The sequence below is a fragment of the Lottia gigantea genome (genome assembly GCF_000327385.1).
Source record: "Lottia gigantea unplaced genomic scaffold LOTGIsca_39, whole genome shotgun sequence".
Lineage (NCBI taxonomy): Eukaryota > Metazoa > Mollusca > Gastropoda > Lottiidae > Lottia > Lottia gigantea.
In genome coordinates, this window is record NW_008709333.1 from 2,297,120 (window position 1) to 2,311,775 (window position 14,656).

The following is a 14,656-nucleotide window of genomic DNA, read 5'->3' on the forward strand; positions in this document are numbered from 1 at the left end:
TGTCTTACTGAGGCTGTCATATTTCTTTCAATCTTATTGAATTAAACTGCACCACTGTGAAGCATAACCAAGAGTTAGGTGATTTCCATTGTATCTATAAACAGACAATATTACAAGAGTAGACCACTCTCTAGAATATAACCCAGAGTTAGGCGATAAACGATGTTTCTATAAACAGACAATAGTACAACAGTGGACCACCCTATAGAATATAACCCAGAGTTGGGTGATATACGATGTTTCTATAAACAGACAATAATACAACAGTGAATCACCCTCTAGAATATAACTCAGAGTTAGGTGATGTCTGGCGTTTCTATAAACAGACAAAAGTATAGTCCCTTCTTCATTATCATTAGCTTCTGCAGCAGTGACGTCACATACGCATTGTTGGATATTTCTATAATTACAGGAACTTAAAACATCCACCGAAACTTGGAATAAAGCAAATAGAAGTCAAAAGCCACTTTACAATCCCGTCAAAGGCCTATTCAGAGTAAATAAAGCGAGGTATATACTATATGCTGTATACAACTTTTGTCATATATTCCTGGTAGGATACACAGTATATCAAGTAACATGAATTATTCCTTCTCAATTAATATACCTTCCCACCAAACAATCCTAGTGATGACCTTTATAACTTTAAACCTGAGCTCCCATTGGTCAGAGATAAAATGTTGCATACAACTTGCTGTACATAATAGAACACATTGTGGAATATACAACTCCTGTACTAACACTGTTGACACGGTAATTTATGGTTTATAAAGCAAGATGTATTCCGTGCTTTACCGTGTAAAAGGGCCTTAAGTGTCATACATCTCGCAATCTATTCAGGAGTAAAATATATACCGGTCATGAAAGGGCACTGGGTGTTTGTCCTGGTTAAAAACTGTTATCGATATGAATCTTTTATGTGTACATACCTGATCTAATGTTTGTCCATTTCTTGTGAGTTGAGTGTATATCATTTATGGGGGAAAGAAAACCTTAAGGCAATATTTTTAGAATCACCAGCTCAGTTTTCGAATCAGCTGTATGGATAATGGATTATTTTGTATTCAAAACACGCACCAACGATTTACTGTGGAGAATTCAAATTCGATATTCCATATTCTAGTCTCTAAATTTGATTGGTTGAGAATTCAGTTATAATTATTACAATCATCAAATGGAAAAAATACCAGGAAAGTTATTAATTGTAGATTGCTTGCCATGACAAGGTCATGATATACTGCAACCGGTAATTGGTTAAAACAAAAGTGATTTTGGAAGTCATCTTTGCTGATCATTCCAGTCCATACAGCAGTACATGGGTACGTATCAACCAGGAAAGATCAAAGCCAAGAGACTTGGTTAACGACCAGCTGTAAGAATCCTATGTGAACCAATGTTACTTTATCAACGGTGTACAGTGTGTATCACATCTAACCGTTGCTTTCACAATCTCATAATCTCCTCTCCTCAGAGACTAATGACCAGACCAAACGTCACTATTCAATTTATCCAATCAGGAATCTCGTACCATTTGGAGAAAAAGGATGGTGATTGAAAATGGTGGCCTCATTTGAATCATTGGGAACTGGTGCATTTTCGCACAAGTCCTCTTCTCGTTAATCGATCGGTGTAAGACATGACCGGAAGGTACAAACATATGTCCTTGATATTCACAAAAATAATTCGGAAAATTCTAAGTCTTTGTTCCATCATAAATTAATTTTTATAGTTTTCAAGCAAACTTTTTTTCAGGGTCATGGCTTTTTGGGAGGGGACTTAACTCTTAATCGTACCATTCATTTGCGAGTCTTATCGAATCATGTAATTGTCAATATTTCAATGTGGTGTAAAGGCTGCACTCATAGATAATGCCATATATATATTCTTGTATTCATCATTATAAAAACAAAGATGCAAAAGATAATTTTATTACAAAACAGTCATAGCTACAGACAACATGAAAGTTAAATCAAACATTGAAAACAAGAGTTGTCTCCCTGAAGAATTAAAATTAACGTAGACTTTCGTTTTTTTATTAGCTTTTATTTTTAGTGTAGCCACCACAGATTTTCTTATTTTGATTAGTCTGAATTTGACAATATATAAACGTCACCCATAGATAATGCAATATTTTTTGTATTTAAACCAAAGCAAAGGGATATTTATAACGAAACATTCATGGCTACAGACAACATGAAAGTTAAAACATACATTGAAAACAAGAGTTGTCTCCCTGAAGACGTTGGTTTTTCTTGAGGATTACTTCCATCGACTTCGACTTTTTGTTCGTTTTCTTTTAGAAGTTGATCTTTAATCACAGGTTTGTATTCAATCGAACTTTCAACATCACATTTACACGATTTCATAGCGGTCACAAACTTCAACGATTCGGCTGTATCTTTATTCTCACCCCGTACCATACTTGGAAATGTAATGGACTCTGCTACGCCATCTTTAAAACATTCATGGTTACGCATGACGTCATCAACTACAGCTCGACAGCCATGGCGACAATGACCATCATAAGAGCAGACGTTTAACACCTTAAAAGGAAAATATGATAACTTGTGAGGAATCCGTAGATTGCAAACTGATTCGAACAACTATTATAGTCACTGTGTTAAACATTTAGATTTATTGAAATCAATCAAATATGAGCGCATGATTTATACACATTCGCTCTACCGGTTCTCACAATGGAGTTTCTGACAAGAATATGATTATTACAGATACATTACAGTTATCTTAAGCTTGACAATGTTTTACAATGAAGCTCCAAGGATGCCATAGTTTCAGCTATTACGAAAATGTCTAACTTTACTAGTAGCATTCGTATAGCATCATCGCCTTCATGCTTTAACATGAGATGTTCTCTGTCTTAGCCTACCTTGTCATAAAGTTTTCTGCTCTCTGGGTTGGAATGATTGAACAATGCTCTAAAATCACAATGTCGATCTTCAAAATCACAAAATTCAAAATCATTACTGGTGACACAATTTGGACTTCCTCGTATATTCTGGGCAGGATAAAAGTTAAAAATACCAAAACACATCTCATCAAATGTTCCTAAAATAAACAGTGAGAAGCTGGAAGGTAATAATAGGGATGTATATTCGTCAAAATAAGCTCCGGAAATATCTGATGATTTTTGTTAAGCCGCATAAATATCTGAGTTGTAATCGCATTTCAACTACCAATAATTTCTTATCAAAGATAAGCCTAGACATCTAGCCTGCATTTGATCCCTCCCCAGTTTCAAATTTATTATCATTGACAAGCCTGTGAGCCCCAACCAAATGATTCATAAAAACGCAACTGTATTTCCCTACCTTCTCCAAAAAATGCTGTTTTCTTTCTGGACAATGATCTGTAGGTACAAACCGTTTCAAAACTATCTCCAGGATAAACAGGAACCGGGGAGTCATACCTTTAATTAATAACTAATATTAATATAGCTTCACAATACCGTATCAGGTGATATGAAACTAAAGGGATCCTCACACCATAGCTATCACCATTTAAGTTATTTGTGAAAAATGATATTGGTCTATGGTGTGACTTCTACAAATTAACTTTAATTCAATTTTCAATGATAATTATGGCAAACTATTATTGAGAAGCATATTCACAGAGTGGTAGAATAACACTACTATTATTGTTAAGTAATTCAATTCTTTAATTTAATAAGAAATGATGATTAATATTTCTCTTACGTGTGCATCACAGGTGTATCGTAGCTGTAATGTTCATCATTTGTTAACATAATTTCTTGACCGTTAGCTCGTGTTAACTTTACATACTGAGATACTCCTTTAATACAATAAAAATTGAGAATTATGTCCAACCAAACTATACTTATTTATCAGCATGATTGGAAATAGTATATCGATTTATAGCCAAATTGTCTCTTAAATCATTATGGGGAGAATTCAGAATCTAAGGTAGCCCAAATTTAAAATGACCTTCCAAAAAAGAACATAATATGAATAAACTTAAGAAAACACAATAGGTGAATTGTAAAATTATTGTTAATTCATTGTGGAAAAAGTTCACCTAGCAGGACCAATCTAACTATGCAATGCACTTAAATTTACCATTTTATGATGAAAACAAAAGTAACTCTGCGTTCTATAGCTAAACTATTTTTTAATTCGCTGTGGGGAAAGTTCATGCAGTATAGAAAGACGGAGAACGAACCTACCTAAATAATGCATATGATTTAATCCAGTAGTGATGTAAATTGTATCGTTGACTTTATATTTAGTACAGCGAGGTGAACAGGTAGATTGCTGGACAATTTTAGGAGAAAGTGGGGGAATCTCGAGATATTGTTGGCCGGTTATCCACGTTCCAGCATCAAAGTTCCTCAGCTTGTTTGTATAATAGATCTTTAATCCCGAAGAATCCCAATAATCTGTTCTCATCTCAGGGTTCGTCCAATGAAACTGAAACAAGGAGAGGGAAAGAAACTGTAAACCTCTCACACCGCCCTGGCAATCATTTACACCCCTCATACCCCCTAAACAATCATTCAACCCACTGACACCGCCCTGGCAATCATTAAAAAGCCTCACACCGCCCTGGAAATCATTTACACCCCTCATACGCCCTAAACAATCATTAAAAAGCCTCACACCGCCCTGGCAATCATTTAGACCCCTCATACGCCCTAAACAATCATTAAAAAGCCTCACACCGCCCTGGCAATCATTTAGACCCCTCATACGCCCTAAACAATCATTAAAAAGCCTCACACCGCCCTGGAAATCATTTACACCCCTCATACGCCCTAAACAATCATTAAAAAGCCTCACAACGCCCTGGCAATCATTTAGACCCCTCATACGCCCTAAACAATCATTAAAAAGCCTCACACCGCCCTGGCAATCATTTAGACCCCTCATACGCCCTAAACAATCATTAAAAAGCCTCACACCGCCCTGGCAATCATTTAGACCCCTCATACGCCCTAAACAATCATTAAAAAGCCTCACACCGCCCTGGCAATCATTTAGACCCCTCATACCCCCTAAACAATCATTTAAAACCCTTTCACCGCCCTGAACAATCATTTACACAATTGGTCAAATGGTCACGAGGAGTAATATAGGCGAAGCCTGTTCCCCTATCAGTTTCATAATGTATATCTTTTAATATAATTTGAATAAATTATTGATTTCACAAAAAAATGTATAGCAATGTGAACTGGAAGTCTTCAGTCTACAGAATAACCATGATTTTACCTGTAAAACACCCCTCTTCATCCCTTTCATTCCCATTCTGATACCAGCTTCTTTATAGAAACATTCTCCTGGTAGTCCCAGAGTCCAAAGTCCAATTGTTGTAGAACATCCTCTAAGACCCATAGAACATTCACGAGGTTTGTCAATTACTTCAGCTAAAATTAGAAACATGGTTACAACAAATAATATATTATAGTCGTCATTTACAGGGATTGATTTGGGTCTTTATTGTTCTTTAATAGTCTTAAGAAATACTAAAACGCAAGAAAATCATATAATCCCTTCAAATATACTTCAAACTAGAAATTTCACTGTCTATTTTTATATATGTGTTTTCTATTATGGCATAGTCTCACTTTAACTTTCAAACGTGAATAATTATGGATACACCTAGATTTGAAGGCTTAAATTTCGATGATGAGCTGTGAACATTATTACTGATTATGTAAGCTAAAAAAATTCCTGCTTCTGAAACTAAAGTATGATTGGTTGGACAAATTGTTAAGGATGCTCCTTTAAGAAGGCCTACTCAAATAGAAAGTCTATCTCACTGGTCGCCGATTAAATTGACAGATTGGTAAATACGAGTTGCACCCCTTTCCAAAGAACGTCTTGAATGTTTTAGACGTATTCCCCAATGATAGAGCAAGTTTTTTTAACACCTGGGACACCAGCTTGGTCAAGATATGTTTCAATAATGCATTTTGTCTTTTCAAAATTCAATGTGTTACAAATATTAAGTCTAGCTCACTGGTCGCCGCTTAATGAACTGTCTGAGTCACGAGTTGCGCCCCTTAGTTCATGATTATTTAAAAAACAATTTAATCCGTGTCGGTTTATAAGTCAGATAAAACACTTTCTCACGGGTTTTTATGATATTTTAAAACACTTCCCTCGGAAAATGCCTCGGAAAGTGGGTTTTATATACCTTAAAAACCCGAGGGAAAGTGTTCTAGCCTATACAGAGAAACTTACAATCTTCATCACAGCCAATCAGCACAATATGATGCATCACTCTACTTTCATTAATTATCGGTGTAGTCGCGATTATATGGTAGTCTCCATCACTAGGTAATTCAAATCCCATACACATATAAGTTGTGTCTTTAGCTGGTACGTTGGTCCGGGGATAGATTAATTCTTTAGTCATGACTCCTAAAATAAAAAGTTCATGTATACATGGCGAGAATCTTGTTTTCGTAAATTTCAACTTCTCCTCTTTTGCTAAATAGCCTTTCAATTCAATGCGCTTACTTCTGAAGACTAAGACTTCTATGCAGTTTCCAGGGGTATCACACACGTAGAAATTAGCATTGTGGTCGTTGTATACAGTGACAGTAATATACCTGTAGTTTAAACTGTCAGATAAGTTAAAGGAACATTATGAACTTACATTTCAACTTACAATTGCGCCACTATAAGTCTTACCTTCCTCGTGTATAGCTGGACAGTTAAATTCATCACCTTCACAAGACACCCAGTCATTCTTATCCTTACACTGTGGACTACCCCACGGATCACAAACCCCTGGGTGGGAGATTCCTGTCACAGTTCCTTCGGGGACGGTTCCTGGTCTCCAGATACAGTTTGGATCACCCAATTCTTGACCGTTAGTCTTTCCATCAGCATCCGAATCTTTTCTACACAATTCTTCTGTCCACTGGAATAACTGTAAACAGAAAAACTGAGTACTAACGATCCGAACTGCAAAACGTATAACGATGGACATCTCCAGTACCATTGAAAGTATCCTTGGGGGCGTCGTGGCATTTTTTTTTACCCCGAAACTGCCTCAGCCGTAAATTATGATTATGAGTACTTTTCATTAACGTACAGCTACTGTGCTGAATGTGTACAGTCACTTACCCCGTGGTGAGAATTAATTTGCACATATTGCATTACCTCCCTTGATATGGAAACATTTTCTCATTTCTCAAACTCATCTGATACAGAGTAGAAGTAATACAACTTAAATTGTTTGTTGTGTATGTTGAGCAGCTATGGTGGGTGTGGCGCCAGGCAGGGTATGTTTACCCTTTCACCTGATACCACTTTTCATTATGAAATACTTACTCACTTATGATTGATATACCTCCTCATGTGAAAAGTTCATTAACTGTTATTAATTCGACAAACTGTTATTTTGGATTTCGGGTTTCGTTCTGAAGTTCGGATCGTTAGTACTTGGTTTATTTATAACTCCTTTACAAAAAGTTGATATATGTCATGAAATTGCTTCCATGGAAAAGTACAGGAGCAAAAAGATGTCGCTTGCAACCGCTAATTTTGGCATTACAGAGCTACATTATTAGACCAGATGAATTGCATCATTTTATAAGATGACAGGCCACCCATTTCACAAACATTTTTATGACAAAAATTTGAGAAAATTCCATCCTGTAACATAAAATTTCACGAGTAAGAATAAATATTGAACTAACCTTCTTCCCTGCTGCTAGGAAATCTTTACCAAATTGATTCCTCGGTCCACCCCCGGCCCAGTTCTGATGTCCGACTCCTTTCCAGACGAAGTTTGGTTTACAGGGATGAGGAATAAAATCTCCATTGGGAATCTTTTCTTGGAAATATGAATATCCACAGATTGCTGTTAATAGAGTCACAAATATCACTAGACGAAACATTTCTGTTCTCTTCTGTTAGCATATAAAACTCTGAAAAAGGAAAGTCGTCATATCAGAGTTCCGAATGATTTTGGAAGATTTTTTATTTTTTAATCAGGTGCACCCAGAGGCGTTTTTACAGGGGCAAAGGGAGCATACCCCCACCCTCAACTAATATTTCATAGTAACACAACTGGGTGCACGGCGGCAGTGTAGGCTTAATAAAGGCAAATTGAACGACATGAGTTACTCGAATCATTTTGAAAACCATTAGTTCTTACAATTTCACCAAGCCTTTATGGCAACACTATCGCAAAAGGTGCTAATAATATTTAAGGCCTCTGTGATAGCGACGTCATAAACTCTTAGTTTTAGAGGAATTACAATAATCACAGACGTTTTACAGACAAACTGGAATGGTACAATCCCAGATACACATATAAATTTTTTTAAAAACTTTTAGAATCTCTTTAACAACCGAACCAAACCAAAACGAAACAATATAAATAGAAATGAACTAAGGTTTTTGTTGAATAGTATAATAATAAACAATATAATATCTTAGGTACATATTCACTTACCTTAGTAAACGATCATCTAAATTACTTGTATAAGTTGCCCCATTTATAGTCCACCTTTCTGTTTACAAACTAGCCATGATTCATGAAGGTCCCCGATCACGAGGGGGAGATGTCATGTCCATTTTTAGACCCTCTTTTGAAATTTTCCATTTAAGGGGATATTCAGTGCAAGTTCATAAATTCTTGGTCCTTTTATATCCGTAATCAATGAATTAGTTATAGTTGTTCACGAAGTTCTGTGGGCTCGTGTATACTACTGATCTACGAGCGGCAATTAATGTTTTCGAATGAATTGGACCTTGAAATCACCATCTGGAAGCACACGAGGCAGACTCGAGTCAGTTGGTCAGCTATAGTTAGACACCCCCACCCCCTCCCTCCCCCTCCCTCCCCCTCGCCCCCTGAGAGTCTGGTTGGACCCTATCTCTAAGGAATATAACACAGAGGCTTAAATAAGGAAATGCAAATACATATAGTATACTTCTGGGCTCTTTCAGCATTTGCATTGTTTTATGCAGTATACTACTCTTGAGTTTTATTGCGTACAAATTTACTTTGTCATCCTTATCTACAGACCGGGGAGCCCGGCTGCTTGGGCTGGTCCGCCTTCCATATAAATGCATTTGAGTAAATCCGTAGAAATTGCTTAGAGTGACGTCAGATCCGGCTTACCGGGCTGACCCGCCACATATAACCAGGTCCTAAAGTTTCTTTAAATACTAGATATATTTAAATAGTCAGTTTTAGGATTTAATCTCTTTCAGGTATATGAATATTTCTGACATAACCAAACCTTTTGAAGAGTACAATATGTACCGACTGTAAAAGGGCACTGAGTATTTGTGAACTAGTAAGTTTGATGTAATACGAGCCGGTGTATAAAATATAGAAGTAAAAATATAGGACAGTCATTCAACAAGGCAAATCACGAGGATAATTTCCTTTTATTTAATCTGTCGTAATTAAAAACAAAATCAAGAGATTAATGGACAGAAATTAGCGTCTTATATAATCAGATGGACGGCGGACTGTAGCGTTGAAATTTTTGTATGATATCATTTGCTTGATGGCGTTGAACAATATTGGTCGTTGGTTTTAATTTCAGTCGGTCTGTGGAAGTGTGGAGACCTTGAATAAGTCACCTTTCCTCATTTTTCCAGCTGTAATTGGGTATGGAAAATGCGGGGAAGATCAATACCAAAAGGTTTGACTGAGGACCAGCTGGTAAAGAAGATCCTCCTGAAGCAGTTGTAAAGTTTGTATACCGGACATAGCACAGGGGAACGGATAATCAAGACTACTTTGTCATTTCCGTAGAACCAATGTAAATAAAGCAAGTTAGATCTTGAGATAGTTGACAATGACACTGAATACCTTATATACTACCTTGATTGGCAGAATAAACCATTACTAACGCACATCGAAACTCAAATTGGCAATACATTAGTAGCAGTTAATGAACTTTCCTATGAGGAAGTATATCAATAATAAAGTAAGTATTTCATAATGAAAAGTAGTATCAGGCAGACAGGCACCAGTCATAGCTTCATTTCAGAATGAAGTCATCATACGACACTCTAGCTTTAACTTTAGATGAAATGTTGCCCTTTTTAAAATGTAGATCAATCGCTTGAAATATGGATAAGATTACACAAAGTTTGAGGGGATTAACTTACGACAATGTCCACAAAATCAAGGTTTGGCCACTTGAGGCTCCGTCATATCTTAATGTGATAAATCATTAGGGGACAGATTTCATGATATGATGGAAAGAGTCGAACCAGCTGTATATGAATATGGATAATATTGGGAAGATCCATACCAAGAGGTTTGCTCAAGGACAAGCTGGGAGGATGGATGTAAATGGGTATTGAATAAGTCATCTTTCTTCATTATTCCAGTCTACCCAGCTGTAAATGAAATATTGAATAAACCATCTTTCCTTATTTTTCTAATCGACCCAAGAGGTTTAATTAAAGAAGTTATCTTAGACTAATTATCTGTATAAAATATGTCTTTTCATCTTATTCTATATCTCTATCTTTTGAGTTGTTTTTCATATTATTACCAGTGTAACTGCACTAAGATAAGATCATATGCACATTTTGTATAAAAGGCTAACACCCTATTGTAAAATAATGTCAACATGAAACAAGTGTGTGTACAGACGTGATAGGTTGCTGATCCATGCCTCGCTAGTATAGTGCACAAAAACACTTCACATTGTTTAGGGGATATGATAATCTTATATTTCAGAATCAACATCCCATTTTCAAACCTGCTGGCCGGGTGATGGATTTTTCATCATGATCTTGAGTGACTATTTGTTACTATTGCTGATTGCTGATTGGCTTAAACAAAAATGATTGCGAATGCGCTCTTTTAAATATATATAAGTAACCAGGGTTGTCATCAATTCTTGGTAAAATGAAACACTTTTAATCTATTTTCGAGAGATGAAGTTGTTATTTAATCCATATTTAATTTTCTCTTGGTTTGTTTTGATAGATTCTAGTTGTCTCGACAATATCTCGGAACAATCGTTGTTGTTTGTCTGACCTGTTTCATATATTATTGATCTGTTCGATGACGTCACTAATTGCGAAGGGCTTTATATTGTGATATACGCATATTTTGCGATTATATATTTATATATATACTAGACTCGATAATTGGTCAAATGTCAATGTCATTAAAACCGTTAGTGTGTGATTTTGGTGTCAAATCCTTCATTAGAACAACTGGTTGAGAAATGATCAGGGTTACGTCTACAAAATGCCTGAGAAGGGGGCCAAAAATGAGTGTCTCTCCCAGGCGAGGCCAGGGATCTACCAAAGGCCCTCAAGAAGCCAACGGATTTCAGATAGCCTGAGATGAATTTTGAGCATTTAGAGGGCTTAATATTCACTTCAAAATAAGACCTATCACAGACCCGAGGGGTAGGTCATGACCCAATGTCCCTCCCCCTTAATACACTACTGGAAATGACGGCTACTTGTACCTTCTTCTACGTGTTTGTACTCCTTTAATACGATAAACATAACGATTGAATATTACTAAACAATATATTATAGTATATATTATATTAATATCAGTATATTATTCTCAGATCAAGGGCAATAAATCATGCCTGCTTTCTTTGAAATAGTTAAAAAGATTTTATTTTGTGATGACAAAGGGAGACAGGTTATAAATAAAGGTGTAATCAATATTCAAATTTGACCCGGGTAGTAAATCAGGTGGAGAAAACTAGTATGGTGAAATCTAGGGCAAACAAAACACAAATAAACGTGATTCAGTAAATCCAGATCTTACGATGGCCAATTATTATATTATGTGTGTCAACATAAAAGAAGCTATGGAAAAGATTTTTAAAGGGCAAATACTCCTTTACACACAAAGGGTCCATTTCTTTAGCTATCCAGTGATGGTCAGAGAGCGTAGGGGGCGGGTCGGACTTTTAAAAAATGATTGGTCGGTTGTTTGGTACGCTACAAGTTATCCTCCGCTTCCAGCCAACTAATATTACAGACTAGGTAGTTGTTGGTAGATGCAATACAATCGGATTTAACTTCCAAAAACTGTAACTGTAGTTTATTTATTTGCTCTTATGGTCCTAACGAACATTTGTATTTGACCAATCAAACTCTACAATGCCTAGGTTTATTATCAATATCGAATAACTAACTATTGTCCGAGCTTCAATGAAGCTACTCTTGCACTAAAACTCTTCCATAAAGAAACCAATAGACGGACATAGACAAGTTTTATCATCATTTTATAACGAATAACAATACATTGGATAGTATTATATTATCTACTTTATACATTTTTGTACATTTTGGGGAAAAAAAGGATTGTAAGGAGGTGTTCTAAATGTGTTATATGTATCGGATACACTGATTGCATCGATTTGTTAATTTGTTCGATGACGTCACTAATTGTGAAGGGCCTTAGGTGATACAAGCATGTTTTGCGATTTAGTGACGTCATAAAATACTTAGTTTTAGTAGAATTGTAGGAATCACAGACGTCTGATTGAAAAATGGAATGGTGCAAATTGGTGCTATCAGTGTCCTTGATACACATAAAAAATTTAGAAAATCTCTTTACAATCTCTTTAACATACAGATTATAAGTTTTTAACAAAAACAACGTAACACAAAAACAGTAACAATAAAGAGTTTAATTTATTTTCAAAAGGCCGCGAACCTGATGAATTCCTTGAACTCAATTCTAAATCCACAGAGAACGAATTCACGTTTTTACTTTCTTTCAAAGTAACATTCATTTTGATTGGCTCAGTCGTCGTCACGACATTAGTGATGACGTCATCTTTTAAAGGCAGTTGTATGTGTTTGCATGGGTAAACGTCAGAGCGAATATGCAACCTCATGATGGGTATTCGGATATTACTGTCGACTAACCCCGAAGCCATTTTATCACATTCGTCTGCGACTACGATTAAGGCTTGATATGGTCGTAAACTGTTGAATATTAAACACCGAATATCATTCAGATTGTCTACATTCTGTATCAACACGGCGCGCTCCCAATAATTAGTCCGAAATATTCCAGCACAGTTGAAGTCTTCTTTGGGTTTGATAAAGGAATTACATGTATGAAAGTCGAAACGTAGTTTTGTCTCGTTTTTACAATGTTGATAAAATCCGCCATGGCAGATTGAGCCGTCTGGTAGTTCAGCACGTATTGTATATGACGTGTTCATTCCACAGTTGATAAATCTAGGCTTCGGGTGAATTTTTATCACTGGTTTACCAGTCTTTTTATATGACCTAAACGTATCACGAATTGGGTCACCATCGGCGCGAAAATTGTCCTCGTTACAAATATTAGCGCCAATTCTCTCCTTTTTGATTGGCCACACTAAATTTTGAGCTAATGAATATCGTAAAGCGGAAGGTCCTAGTCGCTTTAATCTGACGCACGTGTATCTAGGTCGGCAGCCATTTTGAAAAATAGACATTGTTGTGTATGTTTTAGTAGACCGAAGTGGACTGTCTTCGAAGACGATACAATCGAACTGTCCGACATTTTCTATATTTAAGGTCCGACCTTCCAAGGTAACGTTCTGGTTGCCATGTTTACTGTGCAAGAGATAGGTTCCCTGCATGCGTTTAGGAAAGGTGCAAATTCCAGGCGGACGATGCGGATTACAGAGACCACATGTTTTCTGACACTCCAGCTTAGAAAACACATTACACGTCCCCTCCTTACATTGAGGATATTCATCAGCACATATTGTAGTATACATGACCCTTTGGAGGTCAAATTTCATAAATTTCACAAATTCCTCCGCATATTCACCTTCGAGGCAAGCTACATCCGAGTATAAATATAGTTCCGTTTCATTTTGATTTTCGATTCCGACAGGAAACCGGGCACACCAAAATTCTAATCCAGTTTTCGTGCGTAATAAAACAAAATGGTGGCGTTTATTGCTCCACTTGGCAACGCAAATAGTATTCTGATAAATATTAAAATGGATATCAGGTACACAATTTTTAGAGCGAAAATTAAAAATGGCGCCCTCACCAGCGATACAATCGAACTCTAATCGCATTGGTATATTCATTAGATTACATCCAATATCATAGCCACGTGAGTCTCGAACATCACGACTGTAATACCCAGCATGCTTTATATCAAATCCGCCTGACACCGGGCATGACGTAAAATCATTCACTACCGTTTTATACGAAATTAATAACCATGGATCCAAGTTAATATTTTCTTCAGCACACAAGGCTGGGTCAGCGAGTCTACTAACATGAGACCACTCCAGTTGGATTGCAGATTCTGATCGAACTATTATTCCCATACACTTATACAGATATCCACCGCCTTGTCTCACATTCTTCAAGAAATATCGACCGCGAATTTTCATAAAACATCGCCATTTTGTTTCGCCATTAGTAGTATTCTTGACGTCATTAAACGTCACACTGTTTCGGTCAAAATACGCAATGACGTCATTAGATCCTCCACTTCTGATTTTTGTGAACCATTCCTTGCCCTCTAAACTAGGTAATTTCTCCGTAAGAAAACATGACGTCACTTCCTGCAAAATGGCTAACAACCAGACGACACCATACAGATCCATATTAGGTCATTTTCTGAAAAAGAGGAAAATAAATTTAGCAACAATTATGACGAATTGAACTTGAGACTGGAGTTGAACATCCAACGT

At 36.5% G+C, this 14,656-nt stretch overlaps 2 protein-coding genes across 2 annotated transcripts; both read right to left on the reverse strand.

The window, feature by feature from the left end:
* Positions 1-1,912: 1,912 nt before the first annotated feature.
* Positions 1,913-7,917, reverse strand: LOTGIDRAFT_233458 (hypothetical protein). Its single transcript, XM_009059512.1, has 9 exons — positions 7,685-7,917; positions 6,672-6,903; positions 6,219-6,398; positions 5,244-5,398; positions 4,202-4,445; positions 3,714-3,810; positions 3,330-3,427; positions 2,888-3,066; positions 1,913-2,543 (listed from the first exon to the last, which is right to left on the reverse strand). The coding sequence occupies exons 1-9, from the start codon at positions 7,883-7,885 to the stop codon at positions 2,163-2,165; spliced, it is 1,767 nt and encodes a 588-aa protein (XP_009057760.1). The 5' UTR covers positions 7,886-7,917; the 3' UTR covers positions 1,913-2,162.
* Positions 7,918-12,577: 4,660 nt separating this feature from the next.
* Positions 12,578-14,569, reverse strand: LOTGIDRAFT_163440 (hypothetical protein; the record flags this gene model as incomplete). The annotated part of the gene is made up of 1 exon (XM_009059513.1): positions 12,578-14,569. One exon carries the CDS (start codon positions 14,567-14,569, stop codon positions 12,578-12,580), a length of 1,992 nt encoding a protein of 663 aa, XP_009057761.1.
* Positions 14,570-14,656: the final 87 nt, after the last annotated feature.